The following is a 24,913-nucleotide window of genomic DNA, read 5'->3' as shown; positions in this document are numbered from 1 at the left end:
CCCAGACTTTCTGTTAGTCCCAGCAGATTCCAGGGGACCCATCCTTCCAGAGGAGAGCCCCACGATCCGAACCAAAACGAATGACAGCTCTGTCTGTACGTAACCCAGTGACCTGGTAGTTTGTCTGCGAGAGTGAACTGCCCTGATCTTTGCACTAACATCCAGTACACATCCCCCTGCCCGATGTATTTGTTCCTCTGGGAAAACGCTTCCCCTTATTTCCATTTGCCAGCTGCACTGCGGGGTAGGGGAGGGAAGAAACTCCTCACTAAGTTAACGTCCCCCCTGAAAACCTCCTTGAGGCCGTTCTGACGCATAAAGCAGGAATAAGAGCTGAGCAAGAGGTGGGGACTGCAAAAGTGGGGTCCGCATCGGAGAGCGGGACCGGCACGGGTCGGAGCAAGGGGACCAGTCAGCAGCCATCCAGGACGCAGTCGTTCCCGAGGTACTCGGAGGTTTCCAGCTCGACGCTGGAGAGGAAGCGCCGCAGGGACTTGCGGCAGTTGTAATCCAGCGTGGTGGTGTACACAGTCTTGATGTGCTTGGGGTACACGATGGTGGTGCTGGTGAAGCGCTGGGCTTTGTTGCGGGGCTGGAAGTGCAGCTCCGCTTTGTAGCTGCGCCACGTGCAGTTGGGGACGCAGACGATGGTTTGGCTGCAGGAGGAGATGCTTAAGCCCACGGGCATGTAGACGTCGTCAATGAAGTGCTTCTCTGAGTCGTATTTCAGTGAGGAGGTGTACCTGGAACAGAGGGGGAAGGAGGGAGACGTGGGAGAGGGAGACGTGGGAGAGCTCTGCTCCTGCAGGCTGTGGGAAATGGAGGCGCGGAGGATCGGTGCTGCTCCTCAGCCCCACTGCAACACCAAGAAACACCTTCCCACCCCCACTGTTGGGTTGGAGTGTGGGAGGCCTGCAGCCACCCTACAGGCTCCAGCACCTCAATCTGGAGGGCAACCAAGTGCCAGCATCCCTGCTCCCTGCTAAGGCTGTGAGAGCATACGTTATTTTCTTTGTTCTCCTCTATCATCTTTCATCTCCTTTATGCTGCAACAACTCTAGGTTGGCCTTCACTCGGCGCAAATGGCCCCAGTGGGCTCCTTCCCACCTTCAGGCCTGCAGATTCCAGCCCCTCCTGCACCAGGCAGAGGACAATTCCTTCCCCCAGTAAAGCATTTCTAGAGAAGTAGCTTCTGTGAAGGTCCTCTCCTGGTTAATGAGTTGAGAGGCAGCGTTTAGGAGTAAAAACAGGGCTGTAAAACACAGGAAGTCTTCCTGGAAAAAAACCATATGGGATTAAAGAGAGGCTGAACACTCCTTCAGTCTGTGCAAATGTCCAGGTCCAGGAATGTACAGCTGCGTGAGCAACAGCTCTGCAAATAAATTAACTTGACTCACAGCACTGATAAGGCCCAGCTACTCCTTTACGTGCTAACTCCTTCCAACCGGTGACGGTGTAACTCAGTATTTACCTTATTTCCTTCGGTGGCAAAGGGTCAAACTCAACGCCTTCGCCAAAGGATAAAGGACACAGTCTTGGAGGGCAGCTGGAGAGAGCCGGGCTGGGAGCGAACGTGGAACTCTGCAGGAAAAGTAAAAATAACTCAACGTTAAGACACAACATCGGCGTATTCCAGCGTGGTTCCTGTTATGTATAGCAGGATCTGCTTGGCAGAGGGGTGGGGGTGCAGCCCATAGGGCCCAACACCGCCCTGGAGAGGTGTGCACGGGGCAGGAAGGCAAAGTGCTCCTTTTGGGACTGGAGCTGGGTCCTTTTGGGACCGGTGCTGAACGCCCCAGGTACCCCCCAGGCAGACCGCAGCAGAGAATTACTGCGGGGCACCCGGCAGGGAGCAAAGCTTCGCGATGCTGCTGTGCCACCATCCCAAAACGTTAAACCAAAGCAGCGGTCCCACACCGGGAAGAATCAACTCCCAGCCGAGCAGAGGTGCTGCAGCACAGTATCCCCACCACTGGAAGGGCACGGCCGGGGCTCCCGGGGTCCCCATTCCGCCTTTGCCGAAGGAGCACTCGTGCCGCAGTTCGGCAGCAGCGCTCAGGAGCTCTTCCCGCAGCCACGCACGGATGCTGCCGGCTGGGAGCGCTTTGGCACAGCGGCTGCCGCCCCGGGCCGCTCTCGGAGCCGTTTTCCACGAGGTTTTACGGGATCACGCAACGATCCCAAACCCAAACCCCCGCGCTGGGGGACGCCAACCCCCCCCCCCCCCCCCCCCCCCCCCCAGCCCCATCCGCTGTGCCCCCACCCAGCCCCCTTAGGGACCTGAACGCTCAGGACGTACCGCGGCCGCGGGGACGGACGCGGGGGGCTCGGGCTCCGGTAGTCCGTTGTGAGCGGCGCGTTCGGGGCTCCCGGAGGGGAGCGACCAGTGCGGGTGGGAGGGTCCGGGGCTGGGGGGCAGCCCGGAGTCGGGGCTGTCGAGCCCCGCGTCGCCCCGCTTCCTGGCGTCGGGCAGCTCGGGCACGTCGCGCAAGCTCAGCCGCCCCACCATGGCGGAGCCCCCTGCCCGGCCCCGCTCCGCGCCCTGCGCCCGGACGGCGGCGGGAGGGGCGTGGCCAGATGGGGGCGTGGTCACGGATGAAAGGAGGCGTGGCTACGCTGAAGGAGGCGTGGTGTAGCGGGGCGCGGTCACAGAATGGGCGTGGCTATAACAGAAGGGGGAGTGGCTGCGGTGAAAATGGGCGTGGCCTATGCTGCTCCCGGTGCCCCCCCAGGAGAGCAGAGGGCACAGGGATGCTCTGCTCTGAACAGCCGCACGGACGGAGAGGCAGCTGGGGATCGTTCAGCGACTCATCCAGGTTGGAAAAGACCTCTGAGATCCCCCAAGTCCAGCCCCGCCCCATCCCATTGTGCCCACTGCCCTCAGTGCCACTTCACCTCCAGGGACTCCCCCCCACCTCCCCGGGCATCCTGTGCCACTGCATCACCGCTCCTGAGAAGAAATGTTCCCTAACACCCAAGCTGACCCTCCCCTGCGTGACGTGTGGCCATCACCTCTCGCCCTATCGCTGTTACCTGGGAGAATAAATCAACCTCCACCTTGACACAGTGAGCAATAAAGTCTCAGAGGTATGGAAACGCTGCACCTTTGGCTGGAGTTCGATACCCTTCAAAAGTCGGAGAGCTGCCCTAAGCAGCTGCAGGGCTGGAGCATTTTTCAGACAACGTTGCAGAAGGTGAAAGAAGAAAACAGAAGAGGCCTTCCCAGCACTCGACGAGACCAAGAGAAAGGTTTCTGGAAAATCCTAATGAAGTAATTGTGCCGTGTCATCAGATTCAGTGGGGGAATACTCGTGTGGAGGGAAAGCAATGCCTGCAGGCAGCCAAAGCAAACAGCCCCGTGCAGGAACACGCTGTCTGGGCTGACGGGCCCAGCACCAGCGAACCCAAACCCTTAAAAAGAATTCCTTTGCTGCCCCCAAATTGAAAGCAGAGCAGAGCTTTCAGCCGTAGGCGTCTGTGGTTTGCAGCTATGCAGTGCTGGGAACTCCGGATACTTCCTCAAGGAATTTACATTCCTTTGAAGAAATACTATGAGGCTGTTTGTCTTTGCTGGAAAAAAAAAAAAGAAAGCAGATGGAAATAAAAAGGACATTAAAAAAGATTTGACTGAAATCTTTGGGGTCTGAGCAAATGTGCTGGGCAGGTGTTTAGTTCCTTTTGATTGAAACACATTTCCCCCCCAAAAAGAGAGATTTTTGGTCTCCGTGAGCAATGGGAAAGCCGATCACCCCCTGCTCCAAAACCTCCCATAAAAGCCCTTTATGAAATGGGATGCCTCCAAACTGCTGGAGCAGTTTCCAGATGAACACAATTGTTGTTTCAGAGCTGCTGCAGAGCTCCCGGGCTGCAACTGCTCAGCCAGAGACCGAGTGAGTGCTGCTTACGGTGGGGGACAGCCTGTGGCAGTCACCTCCAGGGCCAGGGCTGTCCCAGTGCTGCTCCTGCAGTGTTGGGGCCCTCCCAGCTCTTGTTTGCCCTGCTGCCAGCATCCAGGGCTGACGACTTCTTTGCTGGGGCAGAATTGAAGGGTTTAAGCAGAACTGTAGCTACCTGATAAGGAGCGTGCACTCTCAAAGCCTCTCTCAACCTCACGTACGTGTGGATCTGTGCATCACCAATGGCACAGGAAATCTTTTCCCTGGCTGTCCACGTCATTTGCTTTTTAACTGCCTGCCCACGGCTGGGACAAAGCAGATCTGAGTCTCTTATCAAGATCCCTTCTTCTATAAAGGACTTTCCACCAGGGCTGGGCTCGATCAGTGTAATCAGCAATCAAACAATAGCTGCATTGACAGCGAGGCAGGGGGCCATCCCTGCAGGCTGCTGAAACAAATCAGAAGGACGCTGTGTTATTCGATAACGATGGAAAATTATTTCCAAATGATGGGAAATACCAGGCTGCTCCCGTGGGCACAGAACACAGATGAGCTTGACACCGAGGCCTGCTCGCAGCAGCAGGAATTGCAGGGATTCAGGAATTACACAGCCCTGGGATTTGGGATCGTCATGACGGTGATGGCACTGAGTCACCTGGTCATCCTCACCCCAGAACTGATGGCACCAGCTCTCTGCAAGGCGAAGGCTGGCAAAGCCCCAAATCCAACCCCACGTGCTCCCAACCTGGGAGCCCAAGGGCAGCAGAGCTGCTCTGGCTGAGATCCATGAATGAGCACAGGCATCAAAGCCAGCAATTCTAGAGAAAAGCAAATGAGGCACTAATTCTCCAGGCTAATTCTGCAGCAAGCTCCGAGCTGGGGCTGCAGAGGCCAATGAGGTGGGAAAGCCAGGAGGGAGCAGAGCTGCCAGGGAGACACAGCCATCAGGAGCATGACCCCCAGCACACGGCACGCTGCATTTTTCTGTGTGCAGCTGCACAGAAAGCATCCACAAGCGGAACACCAGTAACCATTTAATTCAGTGTCACAGTCCAACAGGCAGCCAGAATTACACCTCGGCCAAAGCACGTTAGAAAGTGGCATTTTATACAGGAAAAAATCCTTCCTTTATTCCCCAGAGCTAACACATACACACACAGCTGTGCCAGATCCCATAAATACCCAAAAGTCAGGGGGACAAAATCCTTAAAACTGGAAATAGAAAAATGCAGAGTGGAACTCGAAATATCCAGACCTGCTGCACTCCTCAAGGGCTGAAACTAAAAATCCATCTTTTGCATTTTAATTCCTCTTATTTCCAGAATGAAACAGAGAATGAAACAGGAGAAGCCTTCGGGGAAAGGCACATGACGATAACTTGAACATCATCTTCAGCTATTCATAATTCAGTGAGAGAGTCATCCAGACACAGCAAAGAAAAAATTTATCTAAAATAAATTATTTCCCCCCTGTGGGAATAATGAACCTCTGCAGTACTGTGTTCCCCCCACCCCAGCCACTGCAACCCACAGCAATAATTCGCGTGGTGCCTCGAGACAGCACATCCTTTAGGAAGGGCTGCTCACAATCCCAACGTGTGCTCCAACACCCTTCCTTCTTTCGACACCCGGCGTGAAATTAGGAGAAGAAATAAGTGAATCAACGGGCCTGGGGAGAGCTGTAATGCTCGAGTGATGAGTGACTCCTGTCCCTCCTCAACGCTACCTCCCAGTGCAGGATCCTGGCCTGGGGACCCCAAAAACACGTCCAAAAGAGACAGTGTCACTGCACCTGCTGGCATGCACCTCCCTAGGGTGCTTGGAGCTGTTAGGAGATACCTGCCTACCAAGGATCTCCTCTCTGTGGGTCTGCTCGAATCCCATGACCACCTCCTGACTGCTTGGAGCAGGCTGACTTGCTGGCTGTGCAGAAGAACATGGTTTTGCCATGCTGGGCACACATCCTATCCTGCCTTCCCACCATCACCAGAAGGGCAGAGGGAAAGGGTTCAGCCCATGCCCCAAAAATACAGCTCCTGTAGGGAACGGGCATCTGTGCTGGGAATGTCTCACTTTCCCCCACAGTGAATCTCTGGGGTTGGGTGGACAGAGCTCATCTCCTTGCAGTCTGCCTGACCCCTCCCTCCCTCCCAGCTGTGCAGTATTAACATCCACAGTGACACATCCTTAGTGACCAGTCCCCTAAAAATTAAAATCACAAGACCCAAACTCAGTAGGGTTGGGACCCCACCCTGGAAGGCATCTGGTAGTGCGATCGCTCCTCACCTGCAGAACTGTTACATGACATTTCTTCCTGCAAATACCTGTGAAGCTTAACATGAAGCAGGCACAGCTGGTCTATCGGCCCCGAAGTCCACGTAGGATTCAATCACTTACTGAGTGGGCACACAGCTTCCGAGTCCCAGCAAAAGGGTACGCAGGAATTCGGGAAGAAATCCAGCATCAGTAGAGAGGAGGTGATGTGTGCCTGCACTGAGCCTCCTCTGGGACATGCCATGGGCAGGGCAGGGATGCTGAAGCCCCCCCCGGCCCTACTTGAGGCTGGCATCATGGCTCTGTCCTGGGTCTTTCCAACAGCAGTGGAGCTTTCAGATGCCAGGATCTCAGCTGTTAGAGATTAATATCAGTAGTAGTAGTTTTATTTCTTTCTGTCCCTCCCAATCCCCAAATAAATAATGAAACAGAAGAACAGCTCTGCAACAGGTTGTGAGCAGTAAGACCAAGTTCTCAGGGAAAATCCGTAGTGCTGCAGCAAAAGCAGGAGAGCCTCCCTGGGTTGGTGGCTGGGACAAGCATGTCACAGCCAGATACTCTGTGCACCCACACTGCTTTCATAGCTGCTGACTTCCAGGCGCCTCTGTTTTCTCCACCACAGTGTCCTTGGTTTCACCCACACTAAGCTACCTAAGAGCAAACACCATGGTCAGATTCTCCCTTGATCTGAACGGAGAAGCAGTGCTACAGCACACGATGGACAACAGGTCGCAGGCCACGAGAGCAGCAGCACACGGATCTTTCAGCAGCCTTCTGTAAATATTAACTCTGAGGAGCTGTGCTCTCCCAGTGCCTGCAGCCAGTCCTGAGCAACAGTTTTCTTCTGCTCACTTAAAGCCTTTTTTTGATGAGCTTCTCCAGTTTCCGTATCCGGGAGGACTCCTGCTCAGGTGTTGGGGTGCTCAGTGAGAGTGAGCCACTGCTTTCCACCCCGGAGGGCGGTGCCGGGAGACGCAGGCGGAAAAGCTCCAGCATGCTGCTCTGCTCACTCCTCTTCAGGCCCTGTGACAGCAAAGGGAAGCAATGAGTTTAGATCCAGGAGCAGGCACGTGGGATGATGACCGAAGGAGAACTCATTTCAAATCTCCTTTGCTCACCCTCCCCAAACAGCAGAGCTCTCAGTGACCCAGAGACAGCTGAGCTCAGCTATAAGCATGCTAACCGAGCTGAGGAGATGTTCTTCAGCAGCAACTCTGCATGCTTTCAAGGTAGAGAGGACACATTTTTCTCCAAAAGCATCCTTCCCACTCCCAGATCCCTTCTATTTCTACTGAGAGAGTCATCGACAATCTCAGAGCAGCTCTAGAGATGAGTAGAAGTTCTGCAGGACTGCTTCTAACCTTCATGTCCAGTATCTTCTGGAAAGTGTCTGTGCTGCAGTCAGCGAGGAGCTTGATGTAGTTGTCAACAAACACAACTGGGGGCTCATGAGGGGCCATAACCACCTGCCAAAGCAAGAACAGAAGAACTCAGACTACTCCTAGGAACTAAAAGCAGCACTGAGTTCAGGTATGGAAGTGACAGCAGGACTGGCTCCTCATAAAGTACAGTATTTAAGGAACAAGTAAGATGTTGCACGTGCAGATAGGTAAATGTGAGTGGAGTCCCTTGCCCAGTAGGGGATCAGGCAGCAGGAGCCCGTGCATGTATGTGCATACACACACGTAGGGCAGGAAGAGCACAGGACCAGACTCTTCTCTGTCTCTGAAAACGTTTCCATATGTTTCCACTGACCCATCTCCCCCCATGCTGCATTCTGTCACTGAGACATTTCTTTCTTTTGCTGCACTTCAGACCCATGAAACATCATAGCCATGTATACACTTATAAATCCTTAATTTACAGCCCTTGTAAAAATCCGATGCTAAGATGAAAAGCTGGAACTTCAGACACTGCAGCCAGAGAAGAAAGGAAACAGCTCTGCAGGATGTGTGCTCCCTGAACTCTCTCCTCTGTGCTCACATCTGAGCTTTCTGCAGCTTAGCTGAATTAATTTTTTGTGCCATCCATGGGCTTAACGATCCTCCCACTCAATTAGCCACATGGGTACAAGGCAGGACACAGTGCTATACAGTGGCACTGTGTGCAAGAGGGGCATCAACTCTAAACCATCTCAGTACTGTGCAGAGAGCCAGTAAACCCTGTTACCCCATCCTTTTGATGGAGTGAATTGGTTCTTAAGGAAAAGACTCCTCAGGGTACAAAAGTAAGCATCAGGGAAGGACACGATTCTGAAGGCAACAGGAAACAAAGTTCCCTGCTCCTGTTAGCAATAAAAGGGTATTTCTCTTCCAGTTATTTCCATAAAAATTTAGACCTGCTTCAACTTATCTACTAACACCTCAGTCACTTCCATCCCAAAGCAGAGAATTTCAGAACTGATTTATGAATTCAGAATGCAAACCCAACTATGACATTGCCTTGGGTGTGTGACCAAAGCAACATGGAGCAGCAGCTGAGCACAGAGCCCAGTTCACTGTCAGAAAAATCCTCACAGCGTGGTTAGTGAGCAGGGGACAAACCCACTGCCCAGCAGAGCACAACTGCAGAGCTCCCTTGGCTTCTCCTGGGCTCAGACCTACCTTCTTGCTGCAGAAAGACAATGAGGGGGAAGGGGGAGCAGGGGAGACTGCTTCGCTCGTTACTTTTTATGAAGACAACATGCTGCTTTTGGGTCATTTTCCAGGCACCAGGTCTGGAAAATGAAAAAGGGCTCTGGTGAATACAGTAACCCAGACATGTTTGCACTGGCTGTTGCACTAGACAGTAAACAGGTGACTCAAGCACAGCTTGGCTCCCCTGCAGGATGAAGTCTGCACAAAGGCCCGGAGTAACCTGAACTGGAGGGTCTGCCCTAAGGCAGACACTCATGGATGTTAGCTCTGATTTTCACAACGGTCCCTAGGGAACCTGCTGCCCTAGCTCTCCCAGTGAGCAGAACCCGAGCACTCTGTTATCTTGAAAAATGAGGACAAAACCTCAAATGTGGGGTTTCTGCAACAGCTGGCAGCACACCCGTACAAGCACACATAGATTCACGTGCAATCTGCAGTGCTGTGTTCAGAGGAAGGGCCTCCTGGAATTCACTCACTCGGATTCCCAGGCCAGCAGTCTGGCTGGCAGGTTATCAAAAGCCTCGAGTTACCTTCAGGATCATTTCAGCCCGAGTCATGCCTTTCACCACTATCCTTGTGTAGCTGGCAGGAGCCTTCCTCACCACCTGGGACCCAATGGAGGGCAAATCCAGGAGGACCATCTTCAGAGAGTGAGTGTCCAGCAGCAGCTGCAATAGTTAAGCACACCCTGTTACGTGGGTCCTTTTTGCACTGCTCCATTAGCTGCTATCATCCAACATGCCAAAAGTTTAATACTTCTCACGCTGAAAGCATCCTGGTAATGGGACTGCAGGGACAGGAGGGGCTGACCCATGTAATGGCACTTCAAGGAGACAAGATCACCCACAGCTATTTATCAGCACCAGCTGTTGGCTCTAACAGCACTGCTCTGTGGCCTTGGGGCAGCACAGCACCTGGCACACTGTGCCTGCATTCCACCATCCTCCTTCCTTCTGACAGTATGAACTGAGATCTATAAACAGTACAAACAATCCTGAGTACCTGTGGCTGGATCATTACTCAAACACCAAGGTCAAATGAATTACCACCACGCTTCCTCTTGCAGCTAACGAGCAGTTACATCAGGCTCTCTGCATGTGCTCAACCAATTGCTGACTTGTATTTTTTTCCTCCACGTTCAAGAAAATTACACCACAGCATCGCTACCCTGAGAGCCACACAACATCCTGTGCTGACTGCAGCTCTCAGCCCGCTGCATGGTGGATTTCAGCAGGCAAGCAGCAGCCCCTGTGTTCAGCCCCTCCCTGAGAATCATATATTAGGGGTGAGGAGGTCTCAGAGAGAAATTAACCCCAATACTGCATCCTTCTGATTGCACCAGATACATCTAAAAGAGGTGAAGGTCAGAAACTGCAGGAGATGAACGGATGTTATCAGTACAGTTCTGGGAAGCCAGGAAACCACAGCACAAAGGGGCAGCTCCGTGCACAGCAGAGCTGCTGAGCATGGTGCTGTGTAGGGCTGTCCCTTGGAGCAGGATTCCTGCAGATCACAACTGACCCAATGGATTTTTTTTTCCCTGGTTGGGGAATTCTCTCTTTCCCACATAGACTTTTTCATGCTCACTTACATAGAAAAAAAAAACATTCTGGGATGAAACACTACTTCCAACACAGCTACTACTTCTTACCTGTTCTGCTCCCACCATGCTGATAGGTTTGCACTTAAAGAGGTGGTTAATGAACTTGGGAATGAAGGAGCTGCAGAGAAGAGATACGAAATGACAGTTAATGTCAATATTTGGATCACATGCAGTACTGGGCTAACAAAGCATGCAGGATCACAAGAGCACGTGGCTTTCCACAAGGGCACAGTAAGTGCACAGTTCTCCAGCTGGGGACATTAAGAACAAAAAATAGAAGTTAATTATTTTGCTTTAATCCATGCTGATCTTTAAGTCGAGAAGTTGCCCCTAAATGAACTGCTGCAAATTACATATGAAGCACTGCAGCACAAGTTGAAGAACAAGCAAACTCCTGTACATTCTACACACCAGGATTAGTGCAGTTATTCCTGGACGTGGAGTGGAAACGTCTTGACTGTATCCAGAACTGACATTTCACTGCACACCAGTAATTCCATAACATGCATATTTCATACTGAACTTGAGGTCCAGCCAGGGCTGGAGGTCTGCAGGGACACACACGAGATGGCATCCTTCCAGAGAGCTTCCAGCCAACGCAGTCAGGACAACACAAAGTTGTGTGAAAAGGAAAACACCATTCTCTTATTTTATTATTTTTCAGACTCAGAAAGATGCTCAATGGCAGAGAATTTGGCAAAGATGGAAGCAAAGCCAAATATTCACAGCGTTGGACAAAGTATCCCAGAACTTCAGTCTTGGCTTTTTGCCTCTTGCTAGCAGACTTCATGGTAGCTTTGTGCTCCAGTGGCAAAGCAGCAGAAGGCACGGTCCTCCTCGGCTGGATGCAGCTCAACGTTGTTTCCAGGGCCTTGTCCACGACCTAATAGCAATGCTTAAGTTTCAGCATCTCTGTCCTGTCTGAATTGGGCCTGTTTCCTGAATGAGGCACTGCTTATGGCAATGATGTGAATTCAGTGTGGTTTCCCCCTTGCATCTGTCAAGCTATTTTTTCCCTTCCAATGAACAAAGGAGCATGGTCAGCGTCTCATTTTCTCACTTGTCCTGCCACCTGGCTTTCCAAGCCAGGACTTTTATTTTTCACCCTTTCTCATGAACGGATGGCAAAAGTGTAACTCAGGCACAAACCACGCCAAGCTGCCGAGCAAAGAACACAAAATGGCTCAAGGAAGAGTCTTCCCAAGCAAAATCTCCTTCCTTTCCCCTTCGCTCACACACAGCTGTGACCTCTCTCACTGAATCATCCTTTCCTGGAGAGGCATCAAGTAGAACAAGTTCAAACCATTGCTGAGAACCAGCTACTGGGCTGCCCCAAACAGCTTCGAATTGGGCCACCAGAGAAACAGCCTTGGCAACAGAATGTAAATAAAAGGAGAAAAACAAGCCCTATCTCCTCCTGCAATAAAGACAGCTTTGGAGATAGGTTATACCTTGGAAGTCCATTTTTCAGGTGTGTGAATGATTCCCAGAGGGCAATTAGTAAATGCTGAGCACAGCTGGAGCTTAGGCAATGCCAACAGCTCAGGGTGCAGCAGCGTGCCCAAGGGGAAGAGCACAGGAGGTTACTGTACCTTTGATCTGCATGTGGGTCCGATGCTGGTGCTCACTGTAAGGTTGGGCACCGAGGTGATGCTCAAGTCGTGCATGAGAAACTTTTTAGCACTGTATAAAAGCACGCGGTCTCCCACAGAAAGCACTCTGCCTCACATGAAACCATTCCCAGGCGTTTTAGGATGGCCACCCACAGTCACTGCAGAAGGGGAAAGCGTCCTTCCATCCCTGCGTGCCTGTTATTTCATGCTGTCTTATTGGAAACAGCTCCTCAGCTCCGGCAGGACAGACCAGACAAACCATGAGATCCAAGGGCTGCTCTGTTTTTTTGGCTTTTTTTTTTTTAATATATATTTTAAGAGCAGTTGTACTCAAGAGAAAAAAAAATCACTCAAACTTTCTTGCCTAGGACTCGGAGTTTGGCTCTTGCAGGCAAGCCCAACGTGAGCAATACGTGCACGTTCAGCAGCGAGTGCTCAGTGCACGGTTTTGTGCTCTGAATGCACACCCCCCACATCCACAGAGCTCCACTGGATGCCAGAAATCATTTACAGCTTCGGCTGTAAAACCAAATCCATCGAAGCAGACAAGCCCCTAGTGTAACAATAAAGCAGTGCGCACACAGCATGCGAGAGGCTCCCATCTGAAGGGAGGGGCTCAGCCTGCCTTTTCCCAATCCCCCTGCACTGATGTGCTGAGCAGGGCAGGCAGAGAAGCAGTCACAGATGCAGTCACAGGGCGTCTCCAGTGGGAGATGAGCTATGATGGGATGTCATCCCAAGCATCCTGGTGTCACTGCGTCGACGCAGCGCCCAGCCCTCGAGGACTCGCCCAGCCTTAGCTCAGCCTGCTGCTTTCAAACCAACCACAGCAACCCCAGAGCTGCTGCTGCACGCCTCTCCTTAATTCCAGGGAGCAAGGGCTGTGCATGGGTCAAAACAAAGCAATAATGACAGATGAGATTAGAGGATTGATGCAGTTTCTGATGGTAATTCTTTTTCTTCCAGGCCTGGCTCGCATCTCTCGGTTTTAAATTTGGTGGCTTTAGATGCCTTCTCCCCCTCGGTCCTGTAACTCAACCCCAGCCCTAGAGGCAATCCATTGGAGCTGAGCAGGGGCTGGCAGGTCACAAAGATGCAGGCATTAACGTACAGAACACAGCTTTCTGTGGTCTTCCATGGAATATGCTCTGATGAAGGCATGCACTTCAGATCTGGATTCCTCTCATATGTGAGAGTGAGGTATTTTATCCGGAGCTTATTGGGTATGTGCTCAGCAATAAAGTTAAAAGGGAGACAACTAAGCTGAGGTATTAAGAGTGTGCTGTGAACAGCTGAGTAAATTTTTTTTTCTATTATTATTTATCACTATGTGAGCAATATAAAATTCAAGCGTAACCACATAAAAGGCTTAAGTGCAATACATTTTCAGTGGGACAGCTTTTCAAACAGTGATTATGGCCAATGTCATATGATTTATCAGTAACTGCTCCTTAATGCAAACTAATGAGTACCCAGAGATAGAAAGAGGGAACGAAACTCTGAGGCCAGCCTCCCTGCTGTGAAGGCTAATGGCACTCAGGAGAGCCTACTGCAGCTTTTCCTGCTGAAGCAGGAACTGGAGCAGTGGTCTCAAACCCACACAGTAACTGCCAGGCCATACGGTCTATTTCAGGATGATTAGCTTATTACAGTTGAATGAAATGTGAGAAGTATTTTAAAGGGGGACACGTGATATGTATGGTGCTGCTCCCAAGGCTCTACCAGGACAGCCAAGTGCAGCTACAACAGGCCACGTCCTCCTGTGCCTTTTCCCTGGGGCACTGAATGCAGAGCTCAACTGGCCTCAGGCAAACAAGGAAGAGTTGAAAGCATCTTCCCAGAGAACTGGATTTTGTTTCTGGATACATGGCCTCAAAGTTTGGATTTCCAAAAGGTGCTGGAGAACTACACCCTCAGCCCTGAATACAAGAGGAATTTTCTCTCTCATTTTCCAGTTCCTTTCACAGTATCAAACGACTTGCCAGAGAGACACTTGGACACACTTGGATTTTGGGGGTTATGATGCTTCCAATCCTTTCCTGAGACAAGAAGTTGAAGTATCTTTTAACCTTGCCAGCAGCTGCAGGTGTTGGCTGCCCCACCCCATGTACCTGAATGGGAAGGGTCTTCACCCAAGCACGACCTGCACATTAGGAAGCAATCAATGGTCATGCACAGACAGACTGACAAAAAACCAGAAGAATTCTGTGCCATGGCAGTAACTTACTTTGCAAACTTTATACAGAACTGAGTGAAGTACTTTCTGGTGGATGCCAGGTTGTCACGGATGATGGGGACGTTCTGCTTGATGTGGAGAATCACTGAGGTGACATAAGGACTCTGGTCTCCAACATGTTCCACGTTCTGCCACTGCATCTGCACAAAGGGGAAATAACAATCAGTTTAACTCACCAGGATCCAATCAGTGTGTAAGGAAAACTGTATGTACTTCCTGACGAAGGATCTCTGAGGAATTATCAAGAGACTGTCACTGCAATTCACCACTGTCGAGGTCATATCCCTCTTCACCATACTGACTGAACAAAACCAGAACAAAATACAAAGAAGGAAAACCCAGAACGGCCCTTTTTGCACCAGAGCAGAGAAATTGTGACTGGTAATAGGAAATACCAGCATTAAAAGAGGCTTTTGGAGCACCCTGGGCTGCCTTAATGTTTAACAGCTCCCAGTTTTTCAGGATGAAGTGCCCATATAAATCCTGACCTACAGGCATTTGAGAAAATAACTGCAAGCCTGCAAAGTCTGGATTCCTTTATGGCAACCAAGACTTTAATACTAGAGAGACTGACACAGATAGGTGAAAGAGGTAGAAATAAAGTCCAAAACACTCTAGAGCAGAGCAGCTTGCACCGAAACACATTCAGTGTACCAGTTGGGATGCCAACTTCAGCTCAGCTCAAGCACACAAGGGGGAAAAAAAATTACTCAAGCTTTCTTTTTGTTTTCATTTACTGTCAGCAGAAACACAACAGACCACCCCCTGTCAGCCAGATGTGTGACTCTGCTGGCTTTCTCAGAGCTCTGTGTGAAAAAAACAAAGCAAGCACACACAGTGTGAGGCGTTAGGAAAAAAGAAGCACTTGGGTTGGACCTGCACAGCTCTGGCAAAACGACTGTGTACACAACTGAGTGTCGATGAGGAACACAAGCCAAGTGCTCTCAGCACTGTTCAGAGGTGCTGCACCCTGCAGCATGTCCCACGGAGCTCGGTGAGAGGTGCAGCTCCTCGTGCTGGAGGTGGAACAGGAGGAAAATGTGAAAATCAGGACAGAAAACTGGACACATGCAGAAGGTGACTTTTTTTTGTTTTCTTTTGTCTGGGCGTTTCTTCTCAAACATTCCTCCTCAAGTTCTCAATTCTGCATGTAAAGGTTTTTTTCTTTATTCCTGTTTCTAATGTAATGGCAACTCCTTTGCCCCCTGCCACCCAGTTGATTCAATCCCATCCAAACAACAGGCAGCAGCAGTGAGTTAACAGGCAGAAGCCAAATTCTTTACGAAACCACAGTGTCTGACAGTCCACATGCATCCTTCCAAGACCATCTTATGTAAACCCACCAAACAAAAACCCAGACTGCTCATCTCCCAGTAGCCTCACACTCAGAAGGGGTATTTCTCCCACCACCTGCTCGATAGGCTTTAATTCTTCCTTTTGTCTGGAAGGCTGTTCAGAAGACAACTACTTCATACAACCACTCAGATTGGAAAAGACCTCTCAGATCCCCAAGTCCAACCCCACCCCACCGTGCCCATGGACCACGTCCCTCAGTGCCACATCCCTATGGCTCTGGAACACCTCCAGGGATGGGGACACCACCACTCCCTGTGCAGCTGTGCCACTGCATCACCACTCCTTCCGAGAAGGAATACTTCCTCACATCCCACTTCTGAATAAAATACTCTGTGCACACCTTCCTAAAGGACCTGGACATTCCCAGTGCTGGCTCTTCTCAACAGACAGCAGTTCTAGATGAACATCCCCACACGTGGGTATGGCCAGAAAGTGGGAAGGGACTGCTGAGCTGAATTATTATAACAACAATAGTGTAACCTTATCATTTTGTTGGTTTTCATTCCAAAAGCAATACTTTACAACCAAGACTTTAAAGCACCAACAGTAAAAATAGCCCTTTGTGTGTGTGCAGTGCAAGAAATGGTACACATACTGAAAAGTCATCAAAAGAAATATGAGCCTGACTCTTCTGGTAACGCTTTGTTCCTGACACTTCAAATTTATACCTCTTTTTCCCCCATCTGATGTTTTTCTTGGGAAATCCACACTGTTTATGTACGCTAGCTGAAAATCACCCTGAGGACAGCAGCAGAGGATCCACCAGGTCCCGTGTCTGCAGCAAAACAGGTTGCTTTGTGGGTTCACCAAGGATGAGCCAAGTCCCACTGCCAGGGAGCAGGCACAGGGAGCACCCACCCTGATCGAGTGCAGGGAGGGGGCAGGGGGAAGGCAGGGAGCACCTGGCTCCAGGGCTGCAATGTGCTAGCACTGACTTTAATTAGCAGCTGGCAGCTCTGATCACTCTGCTCTTGGGTTTTCCTTGTACACGTTGGAGAGATTATTAAAGCTGTGCTTTTAAAAGCTTGCTGCTGTCCAACTGTAAGGAAGTGGGAAATGACAGCTGTGCCAGAAGGTTTTGAGTAAAATGTAAAAGCAGCAAGAGATCTACTTGAGTCACTAAAATATTCCCCAGTCCCCGTTCCATGTGCATTTTTACATATAAATTGATGTTTAATTCAGCAAATAAATGAAACCTAATCCAGCGCAATCCATAAGCTTAAATGGGGCAAAAATACCTCATGCTGATTAGTAGTTCTTCATCCCAACAATTAAAAAGCACACCAGGTAATTAAATGCCACAACATGTTCGTAGAGCTTTGTTATCCACAAGAAGTACTGTGTGGCAGCAAGCCATTTCTTGGCAGAATTTCCATCATCTATTCACAAATGTACATCAGATTCAAAGAAAGGATCAGCAACGTTCAGTCCTGGACATCAGAGTGAAGTAAATGAAAAGGAACTGAACAATGGGAGAGCCCTAATGAAGCAGCAGCCTTGGGACAGACACACCTTCACGTTACAGGAAAGCTGGGACAGGTCAGCCCAACAGCATTTACCCCTTTCAACACAGACTGAGATTTTACATGTTCAAATACTAAGCCTAAAGGAAAGGAAAGAGGAGGCTGGGGGAAAAACTCTCACACCAAAGCCAGGTCTAGTAAAGCTCGTATAAAGCTAACGGTGGAATGCGTGCACAACTGACAAGGATTTATTTAGTTAATTTCATCGCACTTCGCTTGTTTATAAATCATCAGTCCCATCACATATGCTGCATCTTACTAGTTTTCCAAAGACAAAAATAAATGGCTCACCAGCTGCTGCTTTCCCAAGGCTGTGGTTTACTTGGGTATAAACAGAGCCGAGTGATTCCAGCACTGCTACACTGGGTGGGATCAGGAGGATCTAAGGAACTGTCACAGCAAACAAGTGACACCTGAAGTGCTGAGCCCATCCTAATGGTGCTATTTTACTGGGGAAAAAATCCCCTTTCTGTAGGGGATCTATGCAAGCTCTCCAATATCAGCTGGGGGTGGTGGGGCTAGTGACAGCTGGAACACATCATAAAACAAAAAGTCAGTAAAATTCATGGCAGCAACGCACGATCCTACCAAAACAGAGAGCTACATTTAATATCTCTGATTTAAAAACAACCAAGAAAGTTCAATTCATTTTTGTTGCCTTCACCTTTGTCTAGAGCCGTCTGGGTTTTCACAATACTTTGGCAAGAAAACAGCTCTGCATTTCAAATACATAAAAGCCAACAGCACAACTTCAACTAAATCCTTAAGCTCTGCTCACGTGGGCTGCTCTAGGAATGGCTCCGTGTGTCCTCAGGAGGAGCACAGCAGCAATAGGGCTCGATCCCAATCCCACGTTACCCTCTGACTGCCTCCACCTAACAGCCAGCTGAGTGAAACTCCTCCTCCAAGAATACAAGCAAGACAGCAAACGAGAACGCACATTCGAAATTTCATGCCAAAAAAAGTTCTCTTAAATCTTAAGGACTCTCACTAGCATCAGCATTGGGAAGTCTGAGATAGAGACACTGTCTGTGTGCTTTAATGCTCTGCTAAAGAATGAAAGCTCTAACACGTATTTTACATTTTGGAGTGAAGGATAAATTTATAGCTATGGTAACTGCTGCTCCAAGAAGAGAGAAGCAATCAGTATATGGAAAAGACTCAGTGTAAAGAATGAGATCAAGCAATCACAGCAAACAAGACCTCTAAGTAAACAATGTGTATGTTAAGGTTACCTCTCCCCCAGGCAAATCCACCCTCACCTTGCTCATAGCAGTCAGGGCAGGGTCACAGGCTGCATCCAGGTCCTGCACTAGCAGCTGTATGCTGTTGGAAATCACACTGGGGAAAAGAAAATCAAGCATAAGTTTTAGGATAGTATTCAGTATCAGACCTGGTTTCTTTGGCTGTGGAAGGAAGAAAGCCCATTAGATGAACTTGGCAATATGTGGTGATTACACATGGCTACAACTTGTACTGAAAAGAACCCAGGAAAGTCTGCATGTTGTTCATTGTGAGCTGCACAAGAGAGGACATATTTATAGCTGACCAAGAGGTTGCAAATGGGGAGAGAAACCTATTTACCTACACTTCAAAATAAACACACCTGCTGTAGAGCAGCAAACGTGTTGTAAATGCAAAGCATCACTCCGTGTCACGACACCTCTGATGCCTGTTGCACTGGAAGTCACTCAAAACCTTCACTCTAGACGGCATAGAGCAGCAGGGAATGAAACCCATACAACTCCAGGCAGATACACAGGATTATACAGAGAGGGAGGCCCAGGCTGTAAGCAAGCAGCCTGCATTCTAACAGAGCCTACGAAGTTCAGGACTTCAAAGGGGGCTCTAAAGGCCACCCATAACCTCACAGCAGAGCAGGACGTAGATTCCTGGATTTAGATGACAATAATTTTCCCTCTGTTGAGCTTCAAGAAGAGCCTCCCTCAAAAAATGCTTACCTACCATGGAGGTAAAAACCTCCCAGCCTGTTGCTGTATATGTGTTTGTGGCAGCTCCACACTATCTGTGATGAAATAAACCCTTCCCAGGGTACATGAGCAGCAACATTTTATTTTCTTTATGACCCTGAGTAATAGGATGTCAAATCTCGGGAGAAACAACTTGTTTGATGTTGAAGGAGCGAACGCCAAAGAGAGTTTTATAGCTATGACTTAAACTGACAGCAGACTGAACAAAGTGCTCTCCTCTGGAACAGACTGAGCCTCAATTAAAAGGTCTTTGCTACAAGATACATCACATCAGGCCTGACAGTTTAACTTTAAAGATGTCTAAAACCGACAAATACGAGCTGTACATTAAAGCAGTTTCCAAAACACGTGGTATTATCTGCCTAGGACCAACCTCACTGCAAGGCATCCACTGCTGAAACTGTGCAGTGATACAGAATAGCTCCCGACGGGTCACAGGGAAATGCAAAACTCACCCTTGCCTTGTTCATGCTAGGAAAAATTCCATTGTGTGGTGTATTTTATCTCTACTCCCAGCTAGCTTGGTTGCTTTGGCTTAGAGGACATAGCAGCCCTAGGTTGCAGTCAGGGATTCACTCTTTGCAAGGTATGAGAAACATCTAGAGGAAAGGGAGTGTGCAGCATGGAACGGAGCCCAAGATCAAGTGAAAAACCTGGAAGGAGATTCAGTGGATCCTGCCCACTGGAGCAAGACAAGAGCTATCACAGGAAGGAAGTCTTCTGAAACAAAAAAATCCTGCTGTTATCTGGGCTGAATCTTAGATTAAGGGAGAACTGGTGATCCAGATTATTTCCCCATCTTTGCCAAAATTTGCTTTTGTCTGTCATGAGGCAAAACAAATTTTCTTTTGCCTCAATTTAATTCTCTCAAAAAGTATTCTACGTGTTGGTGGTAGTGGAGAGCAGATGATGCTAGAGGAGAATATTTTTAGCATAATTACATGAAAAGTTATTTTAATGAATGATAATCTTCTCTCAATTACAATCCCTGAATATAAGATCGAATCAGTCCTTTATGTCATCTGAAATGGGGTTTGATCATACTGACAAGGCTGCTGATTAACAGTGGGAAGTTAAAGCAGGAAGGAATGTACTGAAATAGCTTCCTTTTCTGAAACGTAACAGCTACCTTGCAGAGCTGCCAAGATGCAAATGATGTTTCAAATGGAAACTCACTATTTCCTTTCCTCTTTCCAGTGCTCTCTTTCCTTTGGCTAGGAGGACAGGGAACAACAACATCTGAAGTCTGTACCACTGCAGCTCTAGACCACTCCTTCACTAGAGGAAATGCCTATACCTAGACTGCATGTCTGAGCAGGTCCTCTGACACTGGGATTTTTTGGTTATATTACTCCAGCACCATCTGGCTGACAAAAGAGGATGTTTGATATATTGTGGGAGGATGCATCTGCTCTACGTACATGCTGAAAGTGTCCATCTCTCCTGTCAGGTTGATTCTCTCCACTAGACTTGCATCCACTTTTTCTTTGAGTTTATCTTCCAACTGTCAGAAAACAAAAAAGCAACAGAAAGATCAGGTTTCTTGCTTGCATCCTGGAAGAGTCAGCTTCTTAAAAACCTAAGCTGTGACCAGACTGCATCCACCACTCAGTCAATGAACCCTGGGCATCACCTCAGAAGTGCTAGAGAGGAAAGCTCACCTGCTGCGTGGTCGCCAAGCAGTACTCTGCAGTACTAAGGATGCTGCAAATGAGGCAGAGTTCTTCTAAAGTAAACTTGGCCACTTCAGAGCCTTCCTTTTCTTTCAGCAAACTAGTGATGGTGAGCCCACCGCTGCTGCTAGTTGTCCTGGAAAAGAAGACAAAAGCTGTAAGGTTTTCATGCACACACAGATGCATACTGCAAAATTACCTCTAGATTTAAGTACCATAAAAAGTCTTCACGACCACTAAGTCCAATGCCTCATGCAACAAAGGGCAGTGTATAATTCTTTGTGTATCAAACATGCAATTGCTATTTTATTTAGGGAGTAACTTTTAGAAAGACAGATGCAACTTGAAAGCAAAACTTCAGGCCAAAGGACAGTTCTCTTTTTCACAACATGTTAGGTTAGGATGTAGATTGAATGCAGCTTTCTCCTGCCAACTTCACCTTTGCTGTCAGTTACTCAAAATCTAATTAAAGATTACAGGAAAATCTCAATGAATATCAGGTACCTTCTCATATTTATCTTCTCAATACCAAACAGATGTCAACATGCATTTGAAACTCTGGTAACCCATTTAAAAAAAAACTGATGATATCAGCACTGTAGTTTATAGAAGATGTGGCTTCTTTCCACTCTGTTCCAGTGATTCACTGCTGTGTATCAACAAAGAAAGAATTCTAACAGTTCAGAGTCAAGAAAATCCCTACCTCTCAACTATTAATAATCCAAATCCATTAAAAAAAATAGGACACCACTATTTATCTTGGACAGCAAAAATGGAGCACACCAAAAATGTGTGTACAAAAAACGCAACCGATGTCTGATGGAGAACGCACATTAAATTTATCTTTCCACTTCTCTGGACAAAACCCTCCTCCTTCCATCTGTGAAAGGCTTTATTGGCAAAAGAAAACTCATTCTGATGGCTTCAGGTTTACAAGGAAACAAACTGAAGATGTTCAATAGCATACAGAGTTATCTGTAGTGAAGGTGACTGCATCTCAAAGACCTGCACAATGACCTATATATGATTTCCTTTATTTTCACTGCATTTACATCTTCACTATTTATTCATGCATTTATATAATTTCACAGAGCAGAAAGCTACAGGTGAGCACTCTGGCATCCCACAGATAAACCACCTTCATTATAAAATACTGTTATCTGTGCATAATGCTGATCTTTTAATGCAAGACAGCTGAAAATGGCAGTATTTTCTTCTTTTTCACTCAAGAAGCAGTTTAGAAAGGGAAGAGTCTTGGGCTGGTATTTCAAAAGCAACTGCAAATCAAAGCCAAATATGAAGCTAACTTCTAGCAACCCTTAAAACAAACAAATCCAGTGCCATGAGTTTGGTGCCCCTACTGTAAAAGTAAATGGAGCCACACTGCTGCTACGCGGCCTCTGTGACAGCAAAAACGAAGCGTTAACAACTCTGCATTTATTAATCATCTTCAGAAAGTATCTGTTCCTCACTGGAATTTCTCACCAGACCATGCTGCAGCGTTTGGGAAGCTCAACTCACTTGGGCAGGTTGCCAGACAGGATTTTCCAGGCATACTCCCGGAGGTACTTCTGGAAGATGGTGGTCAGGGCTATCATGGGTTCACCCGTGCTGAGCTGGGAGCACTGCACCATGCACTTCTTGTAGTACACAAAGAGGTCAGCACAGCTGGGCAGGACGGCTCCTCCTTCATCCACATTGGGCTTGGGAGGCCCTTGGGCTTTGAAGTCAGTCACAAACCTGTCGATCAGCTCGCTGAGATTTCTGTCACAGAGAAACAACAGGAAGGTATTTTAGAACGGTGGTGGAGATGCCCTGTCTTATGACACATAAACACAATCCAGCAGTCCAGTATTCCAGCCCGTTCTCATCTCAGCACAAGCCTCACACAGCAATGAGGACAGGGCTGGTGCATTTGATACAAGTGCATCAAGGTTATGCTCAGGTTTCACTCCTATAACAACTGCAAAACCATCAGGCTGCTCAACTGATGTGTGACAGATCTCTACAGTGGCACAAGCAATTGAACACTGAACTGAAGCATTGATTGTACTTGACCACAGTGAAGCAAAATCTCCCTTTCCCCACGGCTGTAAGCCAACCACACAGATGGTGCTGCAGGAGGAAGGCTCACACGTGCTACGAGCTGCAGCATTCCTTCAGGTTCCCTAGTAAAAGCAGACAAAAGTCAAAAGTCCCACTAAATTAAACAGCTGCATTTCTACCTCTGCATCTGTGCTTTACTCCATCTGTGCAACAAAGTGGATCTTTCTTAGCACTCATCAGCCATGTGTTTTTTTCAGGCTCTCAAGGCACAGTGAGGAATGTCAATGGTTTTTCGTTCTGTTTACTCCACATGTTCTCCTCCACTCTGAAGCAAAGTGAAATGTATCTGCATTTCTCTGGTTCCCCCCCCCAGGGTCTTGTCAGTGGGGTGCACAAGCAAACACAGCTGTCCAAAATAGCTGGAAGAACAGAGCCAGGACTTTGTGCTTCTTCTGATCTTAACCTGGACAAAATGCCTGGCAAAGAATGTGCTCATTTTATTACAAGATGGAAACAAGCAAAACATCAGGATATTGTGCACACCCCACCTGAAGTCAGTGATACTTTCTCCTTAGTTTCAGTTGGCCCAAAGACAGTATGAAGGCTGACAGCCCTTTGTGAATGTGTTGGTTGGACAATGGAAGCAAAGCACAATTTGGCAGAGAAACCTACTGGGAGAGGAAACACAAACAAGGCAGGAGAGCTACAGAAAATGAGCATTCTCTCTGTAGGTTCTGCAAAAAGTCTATGTGCAAGTTCTTTGGTAGTGAAGATGTGATAATTCCTAAAAGTGGCATAACTACTGGGAGCAACAACTGTCCAAAATTAATCAGGAGAAAATATGAAATGAGGTCATACGAACAGAAGCGTGCTGTGGCCCCCAAACCCTTCCATTCCTATTACTCCCTCTTTTAAATTTCACTCAATCTACTCAGTGATTTTTCTGCATCTCTGGATATCACAGGAGGACAGACCTGACAGAGCCACTGCTCCAGCAGAAGGGCTTAGCTCACACATGTACCCTTCTATTGCTCCAACAGATCACAAAGAAGAGCTGAAGACACGTGTCCCAGCGGGGAAAGAAATGAAATCTGCTTCACTCTTAAGAAATCTGATATTTACATTGCTGTTATGAGTGGAGAACAGCATCTTTAAAGCTTTTCTTTCAGGTGTCTCCTGTTAAATTGCTACAGATTTTGGCACTGTTTCTTTAAATGGGTATGGAAACAATTTTTCAGGGGAAAAAGACCAGGCTGCTTTCTGCCACAGACTTAAGCCAACACTGAACTGCCACACAGCCTCCTCTATTCAGTGCCCCAGCATACAATTAATTATCTAAGGAACTCCTCATTTTCAGACATCGGTGACAGATTCCTCACAATTTCAAAGGGGGAAGAAGAGTAAAAAAAATCAAAGAAAAGCAATTTTTGGCAGCCAGGGCAGCATGGGGAATACTGTGGCAGTTTCTCTTTGAACTCCTTGCAGCCTGTGGCTATAAAGCTAATATAAAACATCTCAGGATTGAAAAGGAAAAAAAAAAAGAAAGAAAAAAAAGCAACTGAAGGGATTGGGAGCACAGTGGGGTAGAATTACCAAAGTGGGGATTTTAGGCCCCCAGTGAGATGGGCAGAAATATTCAAACAAGTTAGTGCTTGGATCACTGAGAGGGAAGGAAAAAAAATCTGCTTCCCTTTGTTTTATGGCTGAGTGGAATCCAACCTCAGCACAACAAACTATTGTGTGCCTCTGCCATTTTCATTACTAGGCAAAAAAGCTCTGAGGGGCATGAGGAACCTTTTTCAAGATGAATACCTTGCAGTTTGGACAAAACCAGGACACTGAGCTTTGACTTATGCACTCCTGTGTGTAAATTCCTGGAAGACAGAAGGGCACAGATAGCTGAGGTACACAAGGCAGCCATCTGATTTTATTTTTCCAGGCACTAACCCGGACTAAATGATCGTATTCAACCTTTTTCAGCTCTTGCCCCTTCCAGCTGACACTGCAGTTGTCACAGAGATGGTCTTTAAATCCTGGTGTGAATCAAGTTGCACAAAAAAAAATAAA

The 24,913-nt window shown here is 48.1% G+C and overlaps 2 protein-coding genes across 2 annotated transcripts in view; both read right to left on the bottom strand.

Moving 5' to 3' along the window:
- Positions 1 to 412: 412 nt before the first annotated feature.
- On the bottom strand, positions 413 to 2,582 carry RFLNB (refilin B). Its single transcript, XM_065732019.1, has 3 exons — positions 2,300 to 2,582; positions 1,472 to 1,581; positions 413 to 743 (listed from the first exon to the last, which is right to left on the bottom strand). Exons 1-3 carry the CDS (start codon positions 2,507 to 2,509, stop codon positions 413 to 415), a joined length of 651 nt encoding a protein of 216 aa, XP_065588091.1. The 5' UTR covers positions 2,510 to 2,582.
- A 2,947-nt stretch (positions 2,583 to 5,529) lies between these two features.
- VPS53 (VPS53 subunit of GARP complex) overlaps positions 5,530 to 24,913 on the bottom strand; it is a 46,588-nt gene continuing 27,204 nt past the window's right edge. Inside the window, exons 14-22 of the mRNA XM_065732018.1 lie at positions 22,322 to 22,564; positions 20,789 to 20,936; positions 20,549 to 20,631; positions 18,399 to 18,477; positions 14,249 to 14,397; positions 10,457 to 10,526; positions 9,336 to 9,473; positions 7,531 to 7,635; positions 5,530 to 7,192 (exon numbers count right to left, since the gene is read on the bottom strand). Coding sequence (XP_065588090.1) covers positions 7,022 to 7,192; positions 7,531 to 7,635; positions 9,336 to 9,473; positions 10,457 to 10,526; positions 14,249 to 14,397; positions 18,399 to 18,477; positions 20,549 to 20,631; positions 20,789 to 20,936; positions 22,322 to 22,564 — 1,186 coding nt within the window. The 3' untranslated portion in view covers positions 5,530 to 7,021. The remainder of the gene's footprint in view (positions 7,193 to 7,530; positions 7,636 to 9,335; positions 9,474 to 10,456; positions 10,527 to 14,248; positions 14,398 to 18,398; positions 18,478 to 20,548; positions 20,632 to 20,788; positions 20,937 to 22,321; positions 22,565 to 24,913) is intronic.

The sequence above is a fragment of the Cyrtonyx montezumae genome, unplaced genomic scaffold (genome assembly GCF_038088225.1).
Source record: "Cyrtonyx montezumae isolate F1298 unplaced genomic scaffold, pur_monq_1.0 scaffold_15, whole genome shotgun sequence".
In the NCBI taxonomy this organism is placed as follows: Eukaryota; Metazoa; Chordata; class Aves; order Galliformes; family Odontophoridae; genus Cyrtonyx; species Cyrtonyx montezumae.
This window is presented reverse-complemented; position numbering and strand designations above follow the sequence as displayed.